A 21,900-nucleotide genomic window follows, 5' to 3' on the forward strand; every position below is an offset into this window, starting at 1 on the left:
TCCGCTGTAGGCGCCCTGGAGAGGCATGGATCGGTTTGTTAAAGATGCTGATCAGAAGTTGGTGGTCAGTTTCAATCGTGACCATATGTCCAAAGATAAAGTCGTTAAATTTCTTGCAGGCGAAAACAACCGCCAACAGCTCTTTCTCAATGTGGGCATATCGTTGTTCTGTGTCAGTCATAGTGCGCGAGGCATAGGCAACAGGCTCATTGCCGTTACCGTCATTTTGAAGACATGCTGCGCCCAGTCCGTGTTGTGAAGGGTCACAAGTCAGAGTGACCGGTCGTTTAGGGTCAAAATAAGTGAGAGTAGGAGCACAAGACATTGCTGCTTAAGAGTGTCGAACGCCCTCTGCTGTTGCTCGTGCCAGGCCCAAGCAGTGTCTTTGTGTGTAAGCTGGCGCAACAGGGCTGATATTTCACTGAAGTCCGGAATGAGTTTGCTCAAGTAGTTAACCATGCCAAGGAATCTCTGCAAACTTAGCATGTCTGTGGGAGCTGGGAGCTCGTTAATAGCACTGGTTTTCAGCGGATCAGTATTTAGGCCGTCTTTAGTAAACACATGGCCTCAGTATTTCACCTCATTTACCCTGAATTTGCATTTTTGAGGGTTCAACTTGAGGTTGATGGCCTTGGCGCGATCCAGGACCTTTGTCAGATTAGCATCGTGTTCTTCGACAGTTCGTCCCGCAACGAGGATGTCATCCACCACGATGGAGCATGGGTAACCCGCAAACAACTGCTCCATAGCTTGTTGAAATACTTCACTAGCAGAGCTTATTCCAAAGGGCATGCGAAGAAATCTGTAACGTCCGAACAGAGTGCTGAAGGTAGTTAACTTGGAGGAATCTTGTTCCAGCGAAATCTGCCAGAATGAACTAGTACAGTGAATACAGTTGCCTCAACTATCTGCGCGGCAATCGCATGGGATAGTGGGGTTGTTTAATTGCTGTGTTTAGGTCCTTGGGATTGATACAAATCCGTATCTCATCTTTATTTTTCTTCGCTGCCACGACCAGGGTGGAGACCCAATCCAAGGGGTCAGCGATGGGAGCAATCACACCTAGAGACACTATTCTGTTAAGTTCACTTTGAACGCCGTCCCGCATAGCATGGGGAATCTTGTGCTGGACGGACAACTGGAATTATCTCAGGGTCAATGGTGATCGTGTACCTGACAGGCAGCCTGCCCAGCTTATCGTCAAACTAAATATTGTATTGTGTCAGGATTTGTTGACTAAAGTCACAGGCAATAATCAGATGACAAACAGATGGGCTGAAAGAGATAAGACCCATGTCTTGACATGCGTTGACACCTAGTAGAGACGGCACATTTTCACAAACCACATAGAAACTCAGGATGTAGACACGTAATTTAAGACAGCAGCGTAACTCAACTTGACCGATAGGGTGCACTGGACCTCCTGCAAGTGGGACAAGGGAGGCAGCCATTGGAATAACTTTTTAAACACAGCTAGGCAGATGACATTGCACCTGGCGCCAGAGTCAACTTTCAGATAAAGGTTCTTGCCATTAACGAGCAAAGCGACCTTGGGGCCCAGTTGTTTATGCATTAAATCAGACAAGGAATGTACATCAACGTCAAAACCTTCGTCAGCAGCCTGCAAATCCGTGGGAGCTGGTTGAGAGCATTCTCAGAGCAAGTTCTTTCTCATGGCCAGGCGAATTAACAGATTGTCTTGTTTGAACTCTGTTGCTACGTGAATGACAGCATTTAAAGAAATGATTTCTTTTGTTGCAAAATCGACAATTTTTCATACGTAAGGCAACGGTCACGAACAGCAGCACGTGAACCGCCACAGTTAAAGCAATTGTCTATTAGTCTCAACTTGATAAAGGTATCAGGCACTTGAGGAAAACGGGGAGAGATTTGATAAGACATACGGCAACATTACTCTCACAACCAGCAGAGTGACCCAAGACTTTTGTATGAGCGTCAGCCATTTCAGCAATGTGACAGTGGTTTTCAGCAGTCTCTAGAGTAAGCTCAGCATCCCGCAGTAACTCATCAAGTAAGTTATCATTGTGGACACCATAGACCAGACGGTCACGGATAACTATCACATATATCCCTGAAATCGCATCGATTGGCAATGTGCTTCAGTGCACTGACATACATCTCCACAGGTTCTCCCTGTCTCTGGCTTCGGAAAAAGAACAAATGCCTCTCCATGACTAAGTTGGTTCGTAACTCACATAACTGTCGGAATTTGCCTAGTAGACAGTCAGGGTCTCGGATAGATTCAGCAGGAGCGATCTGGACACCAACCGGGTCAAATCTAACCGGTTCATGATGAAATCCTCTGGCACATCGAGCAGCTTCTGTACCTGCCAGATTAAGAAGAATTGACGCTCGAACACCGGGAGCAGCAGTAGGGTGAGCTGCTTCAATGTAGATTGAGAAATCCTCTTCAAATACTCGCCACTGTTCTGCAAGATCCTCATCAAATACCAGGATCTCCGGTTTTCTGAGAGCAGAAGCCATTCCAATATCACTGGAGAAAACAACAAACTAATATAATTAAACAAGGAGTGTGTCTGTACACTCTGACACCATGTTGTGATTCTGCTGTTGGAATAACTAAAGACTCACACCGTGTTTAAGGTCCAAAGACTTTATTAACGTTACAGCATAGGTGACTTCATTCTAGCACGTTACTCTATAAGTGTGAGAAGAAGGCAGGGAGGCTTTCTGTTAAACTAGTGGGCGTGACTACAAAGTATGACTCATAACATGAGTGACACTGATCTACATCCTCCCAAAAGTGGAATTGTTAGTTTCCACATTGAGTGGGAAGGGACTCCATCAGGCTGGTTTGTTGCAGAATTCTCATCAGAGAGAGGACAAGAACTTCCTCATAGTAGGACTGAAAGTCTGAAGACGGGTCTCGACCCGAAACGTCACCCATTCCTTCTCTCCAGAGATGCTGCCTGTCCCGCTGAGTTACTCCAGCTTTTTGTGTCTACCTTGAAGCAAGAAGGATGGATCATGATATTGAGCTGGCCCTGTTCTCTGGTTAAACTTACCGAATTGTGAAAGGCCCGGATAGAGTGGACGCGGAGAGGATGTTTCCATTAGTGGGAGAGTCTAGGACCAGAGGGCACAGCCTCAGAATTAAAGGACGTTCCCTTAGGAAGGAGATAAGGAGGAATTTCTATAGTCAGAGGGTGGTGAATCTGTGGAATTCATTGCCACAGACAGCTGTTGAGGTCAAGTCAGTGGATATTTTTAAAGCAGAGATAGATAGATTCTTGAGTGGGTGTCAGGGATTATGGGAAGAAGGCAGGAGAATTGGGTTAGGAGAGAGATAGATCAGCCATGATTGAATGGTGGAGTAGACTTGATGAGCTGAATGGCCTGATTCTGCTCCTGTGACTTAAGAGTGAATGAGGCCCTGATCCACACCCCCTGGACTGCTGCTTCCTCGCGTCTGGCCCGCCCGCCCCCCCCCTGTAGCCACAGTGTGGATCTCATCGTCTAGAGAGTTGTTGGCAGACAGACAGACGGCTGTACATGGGAGATCACCTTTGTGTGTTTAGGATCGGTACGAAGCCAGCGAGCTCACGTCCGGGATTTACCCCCAAGTGTCCAAGTGGAATCGCTGGGACTCCCCCAACCTGCGGCCCCAGCGAGACGATGTCTTCAGGCCCAGGGACTTCCGACGGCCCATCTTCCACCCGAGTCCAGGTAACGCACCATCCCCGCCTCACCTTGCCCCCTCCCTCCCACACCTCCTCTTCCCCCTCCCCCCACACCTCCTCACCCCCCTCCCTCCCTCCCACACCTCCTCTTCCCCCTCCCTCCCACACCTCCTCACCCCCCCCTCCCACACCTCCTCTTCCCCCTCCCCCCACACCTCCTCACCCCCCCTCCCTCCCTCCCTCCCACACCTCCTCTTCCCCCTCCCTCCCACACCTCCTCACCCTCCCCCCCTCACCCTACCCTCCCTCCTCCTCACCCCCACACCACAGAGGGACGACATCTTCAGCCCAGGGACTTCCGACGGCCCATCTTCCACCCGAGTCCAGGTAACACACCATCCCCCGCCTCACCCTGCCCCGTCCCTCCCTCACCTCCTCCCTCCCCCCCCTCCCTCACCTCACCCCTCCCTCCCTCACCCCCCTCCCTCCCTCCCCCCATCCCACACCTCACCTCCCCCCCCCCCTCCCTCCCTCCCTCCCTCACCTCCTCACCCCCACACCACAGCGAGATGCGGTCGTCAGGCCCAGGGGCTTCCAACAGCCCATCTTCCATCCCAGTAGTCCAGGTAACACACACCTCCTGCCTCCCTCATCCCCCCCCCCCCCCCCCCCCCCCCCCCCCCCCACTTTGCACACACAGCCTCTACCGCTGGCAATCGTAGCCAACCTGGGGAGATGCGGGAGTGTACAGGTATCCGGTTCCCTGGTGGTGGTCAGTCAGGACCACAGGGCGGGCGGTCGGTGAGTAAGGCCCTTTGGCACGCTTGCCTTCATTGGTCAGGGTACTGAGTGCATCATGCCCACAAGAGGTGGGCATCATGATGCAGCTGTACAAGTCGTTGGTGAGACCACACTTGGAGATACTGTGTCTCCAGCCACATGTCCCCAGTGTCTGGTCACGCAGCCAGAGAATGGATGGCATGACCTTGGAGAGGGTGCAGAGCAGATTGACCAGGGTGGTACCTGGGCTTGCGGGCTGGAGTTACAGGGAGGGAGGGGGTGGACAGGCTGCCCCAGGGGGCAGGGGACAGTGTCGGGGTCAGTCAGGGGTACCCTGCCCCAAGGGGGGGAGGGGCTGTGATGTCAGTGGGAGGGGAGAGGGGCTGTGATGTCAGTGGGGGGGGAGAGGGGCAGTGATGTCAGTGGGGGGGGGAGAGGGGCAGTGATGTCAGTGGGGGGGGAGAGGGGCAGTGATGTCAGTGGGGGGGAGAGGGGCAGTGATGTCAGTGGGGGGGAGAGGGGCTGTGATGTCAGTGGGGGGGAGAGGGGCAGTGATGTCAGTGGGGGGAGGGGAGGGGCTGTGATATCCCTGGGGGGAGGGGCTGTGATGTCAGTGGGGGGAGGGGCTGTGATGTCAGTGGGGGAGGGGAGGGGCTGTGATGTCCCTGGGGGGAGGGGCAGTGATGTCCCTGGGGGGGAGGGGCTGTGATGTCCCTGGGGGGAGGGGCAGTGATGTCCCTGGGGGGGAGGGGCTGTGATATCCCTGGGGGTAGGGGCTGTGATGTCAGTGGGGGGGAGGGGCTGTGATGTCAGTGGGGGGGAGAGGGGCAGTGATGTCAGTGGGGGGAGGGGCTGTGATGTCAGTGGGGGGGGAGAGGGGCTGTGATGTCAGTGGGGGGAGGGGAGGGGCTGTGATATCCCTGGGGGGAGGGGCTGTGATGTCAGTGGGGGGAGGGGCTGTGATGTCAGTGGGGGGGGAGGGGAGGGGCTGTGATATCCCTGGGGGGAGGGGAGGGGATGTGATATCCCTGGGGGGAGGGGCAGTGATGTCAGTGGGGGGAGGGGCTGTGATGTCCCTGGGGGGAGGGGCTGTGATGTCAGTGGGGAGGGGAGGGGCTGTGATGTCAGTGGGGGAGGGGGGATGAGTCAGCCTCTCCCTTCCTCCCTCCCTCCTGTGAGTGAGTTGTATCTCACACCCAGACTGACGCGAGTGTGTGCTGTGTGTTACAGACTTTGTGCATCTGATGTGAGATTTTGACCCTGACGCTCTCTGTCTGCCGAGCTCATCCCACAACTCTTCACACTGCCCAACCAAGCAATAAATATATCTACATGCACCGTTCCTTTATTCTCTTTGTCTTTCCTCCATTTCCCTCGCCACCAATCTGGCCAGCACGGTGGTGCAGCGGGTAGAGCTGCTGCCTCACAGCGCCACAGACCCAGGTTCTATCCTGACTACGGGTGCTGTCTGTACGGAGTTTGCACGTTCTCCCTGTGACCGTGTGGGTTTTCTCCGGGTGCTCCGGTTTCCTCCCACACTCCAAAGACGTAATTTGTAGGTAAATTAGCTTTGGTTAAAAAGTGTAAATTGTCCCGAGTGTGTGTAGGATAGTGTTAGTGTGCGGGGATCGCTGGTCGGTACAGACTTGGTGGGCCGAAGGGCCTGAGAGAGTTAGATTTAGCTCTTAGGGCTAACGGAATCAAGGGATATGGGGAAAAAGCAGGAACGGGGTACTGATTGTGGATGATCAGCCATGATCACATTGAATGGCGGTGCTGGCTTGAAGGGCCGAATGGCCTCCTCCTGCACCTATTTTCTATTCTGTGCTGGATCTCTAAACTAAATTAATATAAACAGCAGCCCAGACCAGACAGACACGGAAACAGGCCCATCGGCCCAGCAAGTCCGTGCTAACCAGCGATCCCCGCACATTAACACTATCCTATAAGGACACTTTTACATTTATACCAAGCAAATTAACCTACAAACCTGCACGTCTTTGGAGTGTGGGAAGAAACCGAAGATCTCGGGGCAAACCCACGCAGGTCGCGGGGAGAACATGCAAACTCCGTGTAGTCAAGATGGAACCCGGGTCTCTGGCTCTGTGAGGCAGCAGCTCCACCCGCTGCACCACCGTGCCGCCCACAATGAGAGTCTTCAGTGGAACACAGGCAAAGCAGCAACGGTCGCTTGCAGGGTCCGAGGCCACGTTTGGAATATTACCGGCAGTTCTGGTCACCCCCTTACAACAAGGATGTGGAGGCTGAGGAAGGCTCACCGGAATACCGCTGGGATTAGAGGGTGGGACAAACGCTGTCCCTGGAGCGTCGCAGGGTGAGGGGAGACCTGAGAGAAGTTTATAAAATGATCAGAAGCAGCGACAGGGTGGACAGTCACAACCTTCTTCCCAGCCTGGAGACACGAGGGCAGGGCTGTGAGGTGAGAGGGGCAACGTCTAAAGGAGAGGGTGGTGGGTGCCTGGTACACGCTGCCGGGGGTGGGGGCTGCCAGGGGTGGGGGCTGCCTGGGGTGGGGGCTGCCTGGGGTGGGTGTACACACTGCCAGGGGTGGGGGTGGGGGTACATGCTGCCAGGGGTGAGGGTGGGGTCTGCCTCGGGTGGGGGCTGCCAGGGGTGGGGGCTGCCAGGGGTGGGTGTACACACTGCCAGGGGTGGTGGTGGGGGTACATGCTGCCAGGGGTGAGGGTGGGGGCTGCCTGGGGTGGGGGTGGGGGCTGCCTGGGGTGGGGGTGGGGGATGCCTGGGGTGGGGGTGGGGGCTGCCTGGGGTGGGGGTGGGGGCTGCCAGGGGTGGGGGTGGGGGCTGCCTGGGGTGGGGGTGGGGGCTGCCAGAGGTGGGGGTGGGGGCTGCCTGGGGTGGGGTTGGGGGCTGCCTGGGGTGGGGTTGGGGGCTGCCAGAGGTGGGGGCTGCCTGGGGTGGGGGCTGCCAGGGGTGGGGGTGGGGGCAGATACCATAGTGGTGTTTAAGAGGCTTTTAGATTGGCACATGGATATGCAGGGAATGGAGAGATATGGATTAATGCGGGTGGTTATGGGGAGAAGGCAGGAGAATGGGGTTAGGAGGGAGAGATAGAACAGCCACGATTGAATGGTGGAGACTTGATGGGCTGAGTGGCCTAATTCTGCTCCAATCATTTATGGGGCAGAAGAGAAGAGTTGAACTTGGCATCATGTGGGCCGAATGGCCTGTGGCTGTGCTGTTCCACGCGTGGTGCCGGTTGTCCCTGTGAGTTGCCTCCTCTCCCCACACAGTCCGTGGGTCAGATGATCAGGATCATCTTGCCCAACGCCCCCCCCTGCATGATCAGCTCGTGGGTCAGGGCCGCCTGGTCCAGCGGGAACTCGGACCCCACCACCGGCCGCAGCCAGCCCACCTCCATCCCCGCCAACAGTGCAGCCACCGTCTCCTGCAGCTCCTTCTGTGGGAACCAAACAAGCAGCCGTTAGAGTCATAGAGTGATACAGTGTGGAGACTGGCCCTTCAGCCCAACATGCCCACACCACCCAACATGTCCCAGCTACCCTAGTGCCACTTGCCTGCGCTTGTCCAATTGTTTCTTCAACTATGGGATAGTCCCAGCCTCAACTACTTCCTCTGGCAGCTTGTTCCATACACCCACCACCCTCTGTGTGGAAAAGTTACCCCTCAGATTCCTATTAAATCTTTTCCCCTTCACCTTGAACCTATGTCCTCTGGTCCTCGATTCCCCTAGTCTGGGCAAGGGACTCTGTGCATCTACCCGATCTATTCCTCTCATGATTTCGTACACCTCTATAAGATAGACAATCTTTAAGAGCCCTATCTAACTCTCTCTTGAAAGTATCCAGAGAACCGGCCTCCACCACACTCTGAGGCAGAGAATTCCACACTCACAACTCTCTGTGTGAAGAAGTGTTTCCTCGTCTCCGTTCTAAATGGCCGACCCCTTATTCTTAAACAGTGGACCCTGGTTCTGGACTCCCCCAACATTGGGAACAAGATCTCCCCTCATCCTCCTGCGCTCCATGGAATGGAGACCCAGCCTACTCAACCTCTCGCTATAGGCTCACACCCTCTAGTCCTGGCAACATCCTCGTAAAAGTTCATGTGATAGGAGCAGAATCAGGCCGTTCGGCCCATCATGTCTACTCTGCCATTCAATCATGGCTGATCTATTCTAGAGTCCTGGTACCATCCTCAATCAAACTATGGCACATCTTTGTCAGAGGTTATGGTTTAACCTAATACACTCCTTCTCTGTAGCCCAACTCATTTTATTCAAGTTATTATCTACTGTGATTACTGCTGAGGACTACTGTGGATAGGGTGAGCTGCTTTAAATACCTGGGAGTCCACTTAACAGAGGATCTGACACATACAACACACACTGCAACACTGGTGAGTAAGGCAAGGCAGCGCATTTACCACCTCAGGCAGCTAAGGAAATTCAGTCTCTCTGAGGATCCTTCAGTGCTTCTACTGTGGGGCTGTAGAAAGCATCTTGTCCGGCAACATCTCAATCTGGTTTGGGAACTGCTCTGCCCAGGACAGGAAGGCTCTGCAGAGAGTAGTGCATTTGGCCCAACGCACCATGGGAACTACACTCATCCCCCTGCAGGAACTATACACCAGAAGGTGCAGATCCAGAGCCAGCAACATTATGGGGGACCCCTACCCCCCCAGCAACGGACTGTTCCAGCTGCTACGGTCAGGCAAACGCCTCTGCTGTCACGCTGTGTAAACAGAGAGGATGAGACGGTGTTTCTTCCCACCGGCCGTCAGGATTAAACTCTTATCTCACCAGCGACTCATTTACTGTTGTGTCTTTTAAAAAAATTGTTGTTTTTTTCCAACATGTAAATACTGGTTCTGTTCTGTTCTGTAGTTTTTGCACAATCCACAGGCATTGCCACTTTCATTTCATTGCACATTTTGTATGTGTATGTGACTAATAATGTGGATAAATGTGAGGTTATCCACTTTGGTGGCAAAAACAGGAAAGTAGACTATTATCTAAATGGTGGCCGATTAGGAAAAGGGGAGATACAACGAGACCTGGGTGTCATGGTACACCAGTCATTGAAAGTAGGCATGCAGGTGCAGCAGGCAGTGAAGAAAGCGAATGGTATGTTAGCATTCATAACAAAAGGATTTGAGTATAGGAGCAGGGAGGTTCTACTGCAGTTGTACAGGGTCTTGGTGAGACCACACCTGGAGTATTGCGTACAGTTTTGGTTATATTTAAGAGGGAGTTAGATGTGGCCCTTGTGGCTAAAGGGATCAGTGGGTATGGAGAGAAGGCAGGTCCAGGAGTTGGATGATCAGTCATGATCATATTGAATGGCGGTGCAGGCTCGAAGGGCCAAATGACCTACTCCTGCACCTATTTTCTATGTTTCTATGTTTCCACCTTAAATATATCCACTGACTTGTGGCCTCCACAGTTGTCAGTGGCAAAGAATTCCACAGACTCACCACCCTCTGACGAAAGAAATTCATCCTCAACTCCATCCTAAAAATCATAAATTGGCCCAAGTGTGTAGGAGTGTTAGTGTGCGGGGATTGCTGGTCGGCACAGACTCGGTGGGCCGAAGGGCCTGTTCCAACCAGGCGTGTAGCAGATCCCTCTTTGTGTATTGTTAATGTCGGTGCAAATGCCCAATAAAGTTCAGGGGCTGATCTTACCTTGGTTGCTGAACTGAGCGAAATACCAATGATGCTGCTCTCCTTGGCCATGGTATCTCTGGGATTAATCTCAATGCTGCCCCGACAGCCCACAATCTGCACCAGAAACACACAACACAATTACACAGAGTGCTGGAGTAACTCAGCGGGTCAGGGAGGCAGCATCTGTGGGGAACATGGATAGGTGACGTTTCACAGAGTGCTGGAGTAACTCAGCGGGTCAGGCAGCATCTGTGGAGAACATGGATAGGTGACGTTTCAGGTTGGAAGAAGGGTTCCGACTTAAAATGTGACCTATTATTTTTTGAGCAGGGGAGGGGTGTGAGTTGGGGCGTGTTTCTCGAGGGTTTGAACCATCCCCAATGTAAGGTTGGGTCATGGTGCAGGTGATCAATGCCTAGTGATCGATGCCCGGTGATCATTGATCATTGATCGGTGCCCAGTGATCATTGATCGGTGCCCAGTGATCATTGATCGGTGCCCGGTGATCGGTGCCCGGTGATCGGTGCCCAGTGCCATCCCTCACTCACCACCACTCTGCCGGCCACCGAGAGCAGCCGCAGATCCCTGGCCAGGTTGACGTTGGATAACAGCTCGATGATGACGTTGACTCCAGCACTCCTGGTGTACCCTGGCACAGAAGGTGAGTCACGTTATTCCCTTCACTGTGTTGTGTCCAGTATGTGTGTGAGTGTAGAGTACATGTGTATCATCTCTACACTGTGGACGGCTCAACTGGAAGCATGGATCTGATCGCAATTGTACAACTCCTCCCCCCCTGTGTCGTGGGGTAGACTGACTGCCCCCCCCCCCCCTGTGTCGTGGGGTAGACTGAGTGCCCCCCCCCTGTGACGTGGGGTAGACTGACCACCCCCCCCCCGTGTCGTGGGGTAGACTGACCGCCCCCCCCTGTGTCGTGGGGTAGACTGACCGCCCCCCCCCTGTGTCGTGGGGTAGACTGACTGCCCCCCCCCCCCCCCCGTGTCGTGGGGTAGCAGTCTCGGGATGAGACCGGCGTCGGGAAGCTCCAAAAGCCGCAGGATGTTCGACCAGCCCCGACCAGGGGTCAGATCGCCCGGCGCGGGGGAGCTGAGATTCCCCCCCTCACCGATGCAGGAGCTTGATCGCCCCGACAAGGAGGCCCAGTGCCCGCTACGGGAGTCAAGATCGTCCCGGCATTGGAAGGCTTGAGACCCCCAACCGCTGGAGGACAAAGAAAGGAAGAGATTGAACTTTTTGTCGCCTTCCATCACAGTGAGGAATGTGGAGGAGTCACTGTGGTGGATGTTTATGTTAAAATGTGTTTTGTGTGTCTTGTTGCTTTTTATTGGTATGACTTTGTGGCAAATCAAATTCCTCGTATGTTGCAAAACACACTTGGCTCATAAAGTATGATTCTGATTTAATTTCATGGTTCATGTATTGTGTCGTGTTTTATGACTGTGGACAGACCAATCCCCTCCTGGGATAAAGAAAGTTCTATCGTATCGTATTGTCTTTCCGCTGACTGGTTAACGAGCAACAGGAGCTTTTCATCAACCTCGGCACACTGTGACAATAAACTCAACTCAACTGATTTAAATCCTAGATTTAAACTATAAAATGGAGAATTGTTTAACACCATTGCAATTCACCAAATGTTCTCAAGTTTAGTACCTATTTGTACCTATGTATAGTATTTGTACCTATGGATAGTATTATCTGATTTGATTGGATTGTTTGTAAATAAAAAGGGCGTCACGGTGGTGCAGCGGGTAGAGCTGCTGCCTCACAGCGCCAGAGACCCGGTTTCAATCCCGACTACAGGTGCTGTCTGTACGGAGTTTGCACGTTCTTCCCGTGACCTGCGTGGGGTTTCTCCGGGATCTTCAATTTCTTCCCCCACTACAAAGACGTGCGGGTTTGTAGGTTAATTGTCTTGGTGTAAATGTAAATTGTCCCTAGTGTGTGTAGGATAGTGTAAGTGTGCGGGGATCGCTGGTCGGCACGGACTCAGTGGGCCGAAGGGCCTGTTTCCGCGCTGTATCTATAAACTAAAAGCGTTTCACTACACGTGACAATGAGGGTGGAAGGGAGGGTGAGGGAGGGAAAGGGAGGGGGAGGGAGGGGGGAGGAGTGAGAGGGAGAGAGAGGGGGAGGCAGGGGGAGGAGGGGGAGAGGGAAGGGAGGGGAGGGGCAGTGGGTTTGGGGGGTCTGTACCTCTATGATGTCGGTGTACCCTGTTTGTCGGTGGTTGAAGGCCCTGTGCGCCCCGCTGTTCTCCACCAGACGCATGCCCTCTGGTGTGCCAGCCGTGCCCAGAACCTTCATGCCCAGCGCTCTGGCGATCTGACAGACTGCCGTCCCCACCTGTAAAGCAGCACCAAAGGTCAGCGGGCAGAGCTGGTCCCCAACTCCCCGAGATCACCGCCACCCTCCCCCCACCTTCCCCAACGCTGACCCTGCCCTCTCACCCCATGCCGACCCCTGCCCTCTCACCCCCACGCCGACCCCTGCCCTCTCACCCCGACCCCTGCCCTTCCCCACGCCGACCCCTGCCCTCTCACCCCGACCCCTGCCCTCTCACCCCACGCCGACCCCTGCCCTCTCACCCCTGCCCTCCCCCCACGCTGACCCCCTCCCTCACCACCCCCACGCTGACCCCCGCCCTCTCACCCCTTGCTGACCTCCGCCCTCACCCCACCTTCCCCACGGTGACCCCTGCCCTCTCACCCCACAATGACCCCTGCCCTCTCACCCCATGCTGACGCCTGCCCTCTCACCCCACGATGACCCTGCCCTCTTACCCCACACTGACCCCTGCCCAAGTGACCCTCAATGCCCTCTCACCCCGCCCCCTCTCCTCCACCGACCCCACCCTTCCCGTGCTGATCGCTGGACTCTCCCCCACCCCCTTGTCCCCTCCCCCACATCCACTCTCCCCCGCTCTCTCTGAGTGCTAGATGGGGTTGTGGTGTGGGGGGGATGGTGTGGGGGGTGGTGTGTGGGTGGGTGTGGTGTGTGGGTGTGGTTGTGGGGGGTGGTGTGTGGGTGTGGTTGTGTGGTGTGTGGGGGGTGGGGTGGGTTGTTGTGTGGGGGGGGGTGGTGTGTGTGGGTGGGGGTGGGGTGGGTTGACAGGCAAAGCATTTCTCCCCCCAAGGGGAAAACGTCAAAGACGAGGGCGCAGCTTTAAGGTGAGAGGTGGAACGATTAATGATGTGTGGGGCAGGTTTATTTTACACAGTGGGTGGTGGGTGCGTGGAACGCGCTGCCAGGGGTGGGGGTGGAGGCAAATACCATAGTGGTGTTTAAGATAGGCCCATGGACATGTAGGCAACGGAGGGATACGGATCCAGTGAGTACAGGCCCAGCGCCGACAAACGCTCATCGTACGTTAACCCACTCATTCCTGGATCATTCTCGTAAACCTCCTCTGGACCCTCTCCAACGCCAGCACATCCTTCCTCAGGTACGGGGCCCAAAACTGCTCACAATACCCAAATTGCGTCTGACTGGTGCCCTATAAAGCATCAGCATTGCATCCTTGCTTTTATAGGGTCATAGAGTGACAGTGTGGAAACAGGCCCTTCGGCCCAACATGCCCACACCGGCCAACATGCCCCATCTACACTAGTCCCACCTGCCCGCGTTTGGTCCATATCCATCCAAACCTGTCCTATCCATGTACCTGCCCAACTATTTCTTAACCGTTGGGATAGTCCCTGCCTCAACTACCTCATCCTGCAGCTCGTTCCATACACCCACCACCCTCTGTTTGGAAAAGTTACCCCTCAGAATATTTTCCCCTTCACCTTACCCCATGTCCTCTGGTCCTCGATTCCCCTACTCTGGGCAAGAGACTCTGTGCGTCTACCCGATCTATTCCTCTCATGATTTTATATAGGGTGATTTCACGAAAGGTCACTGGAGCGTAAATCCCCACTCACGTGACCGAAAATTTTAACTGGGGGACAAGCGTCACTTCCGGTACATGTTAGTGATGGGAAAACACGCACTTTCACACCCGTTAAAAACATCGAAAACGGCCAGGTTTTGAGCTGCAATTTACTGTACCAGTCGGGGTGACCGTGAGGAACAGCTACCTAAATTTACAGTCCAAAAAAAAGATAGAAACTAAGGTAAATACAAGAGGGAGCTGAAGGTGTAAAAACGGCGGAAGTTGATTGCCGACATTTTTCGTGGAGATTTAAAGATCCAAAATATCGGGAATTATCGCGTTTGCTCGCTGCATTTCATCAAAAGCGGCATTATTGACTTTTTATCTTTATTCATTTGTTATATGAAAAGTATTAAAAGTTAGAAATCCGTCAGTAAAATTGCAAAATCGCCCATGGTTCTCGGGTGGGTTTTAACATGCAAAATGAAAACGCTTCTGAAGCTCCATTTACCATTTAAATAATCGTAAACTCTCAATGCGTTTGGAAATCAATTTACTGAGATGCAAGCTTACGATTATTTAAATGGTAAATGGAGCTTCAGAAGCATTTTTATTTTGCATGTTAAAACCCACCCGAGAACCATGGGCGATTTTGCAATTTTACTGACGGATTTTTCACTTTTAATACTTTTCATATAACAAATGAATAAAGATAAAAAGTCAATAATGCCGCTTTTGATGAAATGCAGCGAGCAAACGCGATAATTCCCGATATTTTGGATCTTTAAATCTCCACGACAAATGTCGGCAATCAACTTCCGCCGTTTTCACACCTTCAGCTCCCGCTTGAATTTACCTTAGTTTCTATCTTTTTTTGACTGTAAATGTCGGTAGCTGTTCCTCACGGTCACCCCGACTGGCTCAGTAAATTGCAGCTCAAAAACGGGGCGTTTTCGATGTTTTTAACGGGTGTGAAAGTGCGTGTTTTCCCATCACTGACATGTACCGGAAGTGACGCTTGTCCCCCAGTTAAAATTTTCGGTCACGTGAGTGGGGATTTACGCTCCAGTGACCTTTCGTGAAATCACCCTATTCGAGTGCCCTCAGGATGGATGCTAGCGTTGTGTTTGTACTGTGGTTGCAGCTTACCCCTCCGCTGGCCCCGTGGACCAGGACGGTCTCTCCTGCCTTGGCCTGGCCTCTGAAAACAGAATGGAGTCTGTGTGAGAGATGTGGCCCCCACTGGATGTGGACCCGCGGACTGGCACTGTAGCCCACTCTCCCTGTCAGCGTGAGGAAGGGTCTCCACCCGAAACGTCACCATTCCTTCACTCCACAGATGCTGCCTGACCCGCTGAGTTACTCCAGCACTCTGTGAAATGTCACCTATCCATGTTCTCCACAGATTGTACTCCACTGAGTTATGGCGCAGCAGCATCTATGGAGCGAAGGAAATAGGCAACGTTTCGGGCCGAAACCCTTCTGGAAATAGGCAACGTTTCGGGCTGAAACCCGGAAGGGTTTCGGCCCGAAACGTTGCCTATTTCCTTAGCTCCATAGATGCTGCTGCACCCGCTGAGTTACTCCAGCACTCTGTGTCTATAGTCGGACAGAGACACTCTGGAGACACTGTTGTTGAATGTACAGGCGCTCACTTTTGCAAGAGGGCTCGGTAGGCGGTGAAGTACGGTGTGCCGATCGCCGACCCTTGCTTGTAGCTCAGACTGTTCGGTAACGGGTAAACGGTGTCCCCGGCAGCGATGGTGTACTCAGCGTATCCACCGCTCACGGTCCCACACGTGAACACGCGGTCTCCTTTCTCTCAGAATCATAAAAAGACAAACACAATTAATTCGTGTGTTCAAGAAGGAACTGCAGATGCTGGAAAATCGAAGGTAGACAAAAATGCTGGAGAAACTCAGCGGGTGCGGCAGCATCTATGGAGCGATGATAAATAGAAATATAGACAATAGGTGCAGGAGGAGGCCATTCGGCCCTTCGAGCCAGCACCGCCATTCATTGTGATCATGGCTGATCGTCCCCTATCAATAACCGGTGCCTGCCTTCTCCCCATATCCCTTGACTCCACTAGCCCCTAGAGCTCTATCTAACTCTCTCTAAATCCACCCAGTGACTTGGCCTCCACTGCCCTCTGTGGCAGGGAATTCCATAAATTCACAACTCTATGGGTGAAAAAGTTTTTTTCTCACCTCAGTCTTAAATGGCCTCCCCTTTATTAAAAACATAGAAACATACACAATAGGTGCAGGAGTAGAGGCCATTCAGCCCTTCGAGCCTGCACCATTCGCCATTCAATATGATCATGGCTGATCATCCAACTCAGTATCCTGTACCTGCCTTCTCTCCATACCCTCTGATCCCGTTAGCCACAAGGGCCACATCTAACTACCCTCTTAAATCCAGCCAATTAACTGGCCCAAACTACCTTCTGTGGCAGAGAATTCCACAGATTCACCACTCTCTGTGTGAAAAATGTTATTCTCATCTCGGTCCTAAAAGATTCCCACCTTATCCTTAAACTGCGATCCCTTGTTCTGGACTTCCCCAACATCGGGAATAATCTTCCTGTCCAACACCTTAAGAATTTTCTAACTTTCTATAAGATCCCCCCTCAATCTTCTAAATTCTAGCGAGTACAAGGCGTGTCTATCCAGTCTTTTTTCATATGAAAGTCCTGATATCCCAGGAATCAGTCTGGTGAACCTTCTCTGTACTCCCTCTATGGAAAGAATGTCCTTCCTCAGATTAGGAGACCAAAACTGTACGCAATACTCCAGGTGTGGTCTCACCAAGACCCTGTACAACTGCAGTAGAACCTCCCTGCTCCTATACTCAATCCTTTTGCTATGAATGCTAACATACCATTCTGCTGCACCTATTCTAAGGCTGTGGCCCCTGGTTCTGGACTCGCCCAACATTGGGAACATTTTTCCTGCATCTAGCTTGTCCAGTCCTTTTATAATTTTAAATAGGCAACGTTTCGGCCCGAAACCCAAGGAAATAGGCACCGTTTCGGGCCGAAACGCTGCCTATTTCCTTCGCTCCATAGATGCTGCTGCACCCGCTGAGTTTCTCCAGCATTTTGTCGACAATTAATTCATGTTTCACTTCAACTTGGGAGGGGGGCAGCGAGAACAAAGGAGGCCACAAATGCAATGCTTTGTGTTAAAATTGAACACTTGTTAACTTGTACACACGACAACAAACAATGATCGTGCAATAATAATAATAATAGTCCATGTAATTCAGAGCTTACATGAGGTTGCAGTGTTCGACAGCCTGATGGTTGTTGGGAAGAAGCTGTTCCTGAACCTGGAGGTCACGGTTTTCAGGCTCTTGGGGGGGATGGTGTGTGTGGGTGTGGTTGTGTGGTGTGTGGGGGTTGGGGTGGGTTGTTGTGTGGGGGGGGGTGGGTGGGTGGGGGTTGTTGTGTGGTGCGTGGGGGTGGGGTGGGTTGTTGTGTGTATGGGGGGGGGGTGTGTGGGGGTGGGTGTGGTGTGTGGGTGTGGTGTGTGGGGTGGGGTGGGTGTTGTGTGTGAGGGGTGGGGTGGGTTGTGGGTGGGGGGGTGGGTGGGTGGGGGTGGAGCTGTTGGGGGGTTGGGGTGGGTTGTTGTGTGCGGTGGGGTGGGATTGTGGTGTGTGGGGGGTGGGGTGGGTGGTGTTGTGTGTGTGGGGGGGTGGGGGTGGCTGGGTGGATGGGGGTGGGGTGGATGTGTGGGGTGTGGTGGGGGTGGGTGGTTGTGTGTGTGGGGGGGGGGGTGGGGTGGATGTGTGGGGGTGGGGTGGATGTGTGGGGGGTGGGGTGGGTTGTGGTGTGGGGTGGGTTGTGTGTGTGGGTGTGGTGTGGTGTGTGGGTTGGGGTGTGTGGGGGGTGGGGGGGTGTGTGGGGGGGGGTGGGTGGGTGGGGGGGGTGGGGTGGGTTGTTGTGTGTGGGGGGGGGTCTGGCAATGCCAGCTGCCTGTTTGTTTGTGCAAACACTAACCTCACGATGAACTGTCGTTGCTGAACTGTGGACTTCAGGCTCTTTTGCTCTGGTTTTGGAGTTAATAATTTGTTGATTTTTTCATTTGTGTTAATATCTGTTAGCTGCTGCCAGTGACAAATGGCATTGTTCTGTTGTTGTTCATATGACATTAAACACTCTTGATGCAGGGCGGCACGGTGGCGCAGGGGTAGAGCTGCTGCCTCACAGCGCCAGAGACCCGGGTTCCATCCTGACTACGGGTGCTGTATTGTGTGGAGTTTGCACGTTCTCTCCCGTGACCGCGGGGGTTTCTCGCGGCGCTCGGTTTCCTCACACACTACAAAGCTTGTAGGCTAATTGTTTCTGTAAATTGTTAATTGTCCCAAGTGTATGTCGGGTAGTGTCAGTGTGCGGGGATCGCTGGTCGGTGCGGGCTCGGTGGGTCGAAGGGCCTGTTTCCACAATGTATCTCTAAAGTTTAAAGTCTTTCTTGGCAATGAGTGGCCCCCAGGTATTCAGCTACCAGCTCTGAAGACCCCCCTCCATTCCGCCTTCCCCCTCCCCAACCCCTCTCCCCCTCCCACTGAGCTCTGAGCTGGGACTCTATAAGGTGCTGGTCAGGCTGCATTTGGAGTATTGTGAGCAATTTTGGGCCCCATATTTGAGGAAGGATGTGCTGGCTCTGGAGAGGGTCCAGAGGAGGTTTACAAGAATGATCCCAGGAATGAGCGGGTTAACATATGATGAGCGTTTGTCGACACTGGGCCTGTACTTGCTGGAGTTTAGAAGAATGAATAGTGAAAGGCCTGGATAGAGTGGATGTGGAAACGATGTTTCCACTAGTGGGAGAGTCTAGGACCAGAGGGCACAGCCTCAGAATTAAAGGACGGTCTTCTTTAGCCAGAGGGTGGTGAATCTGTGGGATTCTTTGCCATAGACAGCTGTGAGGCCACAAGTCATGGATATTTTTGAGGCAGAGATAGATAGATTCTTGATTAGTACGGGTGTGATGGGTTTACGGGGAGAAGGTAGGAGATGGAGATGGATCAGCCATGATGAATGGCGGAGTAGACTCGATGGGCCGAATGGCCTAATTCTACTATAACGTGAACTCCCCCTCCCCAGCCTCCCCTCCCTCTCCGGGCAGCTGCCCTTTGACCATCGGTCAAATGGTTAACCCAGCGCATGATCCTGGGATGTGTCCATTCACCCCGAGTCCCTGCCCAAGAGCAAAGGTTTCCAGTCCAGTTTTAGACCAGTTTGTAGACTGCAAAAGCCCCTGTAGAAACCGAGAAACTGCAGGCGCTAGTCTTTGAAAAAAGGCACAAAGTGCAGGAGTAACTGAATCCATGTTCTCCACAGATGCTGCCTGACCCGCTGAGTTACTCCAGCACTCTATGAAACGTCACCTATCCATGTTCTCCACAGATGCTGCCTGACCCGCTGAGTTACTCCAGCACTCTGTGAAACGTCACCTATCCATGTTCTCCACAGATGCGCCTGACCCACTGAGTTACTCCAGCACTCTGTGAAACGTCACCTATCCTGTTCTCCACAGAGGCTGCCTGACCCCTGTTACTCCAGCACTTATTTAAAATCCCGGCTGATATTGTGAATTGTAAAATGTCGCTAGTGTGTGCAGGATAGTGGGCCAGTGTATGAGGTGATCGCTGGTGGGCAGGAGCTTGATGGGCCGAAGGGGTCCTGTTTGTGCGCTGTGTTTTCTGTAAATGGGGGGGGGGGGGGGGGGCCGGGGGGCGGGGGGGGCTACCCTTGACGGCGGTGACGTGCTGCCCCACTTGCTCAATGACACCGCCACATCGTTCCCTGGTGTCCAGGGCAGGTTGGCTTCCGGGCGTACGTTCCAGATCGCATGTAGGTCTCCACGGGATTCACGCCACACGCGTGCACACGAATCAGCACCTGACACGGCAACCATCCACCACATTCCGTTAGCATCCGGTCTGGGTGCCGGCAAACGCACCCGGCTCACCCGCCCGCCACCGACCCACCCACCCACCCACAAACCCACCCACCGACCCACCCACCCACCGACCTACGTCGGGGCACCCGCCCGCCACCCACCGACCCACCCACCCACCGACCCACCAACCGACCGACGTCGGGGCACCCACCCGTCTCTCCCGCCACCCGTGTCCGGTGGGACCGGGAACCCACCCAAAGGCCCATCGGTCGCTCGGCGTAACCGGGAGGGAGCTGGAAACATCGGACGCGAGGATCAAGGGCCGGCGGGAGGGTGAACCGGGGTAATGACTCCAGCGCCTTCACGGTCGGCTGCAGGAGATGCCCCCTCGATACAGAGATGGCAGAGGGGAGAGGAGAGGAGAGGAGAGGAGAGGAGAGGAGAGGAGAGGAGAGGAGAGGAGAGGAGAGGAGAGGAGAGGACATGGGTTCAGGGGAACTGCTCCAGTACACCGAGCGAGCGGACCAGACTTTGAATAATCATACGATCATAAGTGATAGGAGTATAATTAGGCCATTCGGCCCAACAAGTCTACACTAGCCTGGATAGAGTGGATCTTTCCACTAGTGGGAGAGTCTAGGACTAGAGGGCACAACCTCAGAATTAAAGGATGTTCCTTTAGGAAGGTGATGAGGAGGAATTTCTTTAGCCAGAGGGTGGTGAATCTGTGGAATTCTTTACCACAGGCGGCTGTGGAGGCCACAAGTCAGTGGATATATTTAAGGCAGAGGGAGATAGATTTTTGATTAGTGCGGGTGTCAGGGGTGATGGGGAGAAGGCAGGAGAATGGGGCTAGGAGGGAGAGATAGATCAGCCATGATTGAATGGCGAAGTAGACTTGATGGGCCGAATGGCAAAATCTGCTCCTTTCACATATGAAGTAAGTGAACAAAGGTAATTTTGTACAAAACCAACAACACAGGAGGTGAGGATTGGAGGCCAGTTACCTGGTGGTCAGCAGGTTCGGGTATGGGCACGTCTGCCCACAGCTTGAGGACTGATGGACCACCAAACTCGCTCACTCGCACTGCCCGCATGAGGGACCCCGCTGCCCTGCCGGACGCCATGCCCACCCACGGGCGTACGGAGTACGTTACCCTGGCAGAGGGCACTTCACCAGGGACTGAGCTACAGGGAGAGTTTAGTTAGCAGTTTAGTTTTAGAGATACAGCATGGAAACAGGCCCTTCAGCCCACTAAGTCCGCACCGAACGGCGATCCCCGCACACTAGCACTACCCCCCCACAACCACACACACACACACACACACTTGGGGCAATTTAATATTTTTACACCAAGCCAATTAACCTACAGACTTGTACGTCTTTGGAGTGTGGGAGGAAACCGAAGATCTCAGAGAAAACTCAGGCAGGTCACGGGGAGAACGTGCAAACTCTGTACAGACAGCACCCATAGTCAGGATCGAACCCGGGTCGCTGGCGCTGTGAGGCAGCAACTCTACCACTGCACCACCGGGCCACAGGTTTGGACTTTATTCCCTGGAGCGCAGAAGGATGAGGGATGATCTTATAGGTGGGACTCGTGTAGATGGGACACCTTGGTCGGCGTGGGCAGGTTGGACCCAAGGCTTATGTTTATTATTATCATATGTACCGAGATACAGTGAGAAGATTAATTTTCCACGCCAGCCACAGATCAGATATTGCCAGACATAAATACAATGAAGGCAAAATCAAGAAGAAAGGGGAAGATACAATAGACAATAGGTGCAGGAGTAGGCCATTCGGCCCTTCGAGCCAGCATCGATAGCTCGATACAGAATATGGTTCTCAGCACTGTCGTACATCAGTGCAGGCACATCATGTTGTTTGACCCTGTGGGTTACTGACTCACCCCCCTACCCCCACCCCCCTGAGGCCATTCATTCTGTCCCAGGGGTGAGCAGAGCTGCCGGGTGAGAGGGGAGA

General features: G+C 53.5%; 2 protein-coding genes across 3 annotated transcripts in view; one reads left to right on the forward strand and one right to left on the reverse strand.

The window, feature by feature from the left end:
• The window catches only part of LOC116978083 (leucine-rich repeat and IQ domain-containing protein 3-like), a 35,267-nt gene extending 29,408 nt beyond the window's left edge, over window positions 1-5,859 (forward strand). For both annotated transcript variants that reach the window (XM_033029107.1, XM_033029108.1), the window contains 2 exons: window positions 3,561-3,708; window positions 5,673-5,859. In XM_033029107.1, coding sequence (XP_032884998.1) covers window positions 3,561-3,708; window positions 5,673-5,692 — 168 coding nt within the window. In that variant the 3' untranslated portion in view covers window positions 5,693-5,859. The remainder of the gene's footprint in view (window positions 1-3,560; window positions 3,709-5,672) is intronic.
• Window positions 5,860-7,462: 1,603 nt separating this feature from the next.
• On the reverse strand, window positions 7,463-21,107 carry cryz (crystallin zeta). Its single transcript, XM_033027857.1, is given in 8 exon segments — window positions 7,463-7,881; window positions 10,128-10,223; window positions 12,327-12,476; window positions 15,154-15,205; window positions 15,660-15,823; window positions 19,761-19,834; window positions 19,837-19,912; window positions 20,921-21,107. Coding segments are annotated over 8 exon segments (891 nt in total). The 5' UTR covers window positions 21,041-21,107; the 3' UTR covers window positions 7,463-7,722.
• Between the last annotated feature and the right edge of the window lie 793 nt (window positions 21,108-21,900).

The sequence above is a fragment of the Amblyraja radiata genome, chromosome 10, assembly GCF_010909765.2.
Source record: "Amblyraja radiata isolate CabotCenter1 chromosome 10, sAmbRad1.1.pri, whole genome shotgun sequence".
NCBI lineage: Eukaryota > Metazoa > Chordata > Chondrichthyes > Rajiformes > Rajidae > Amblyraja > Amblyraja radiata.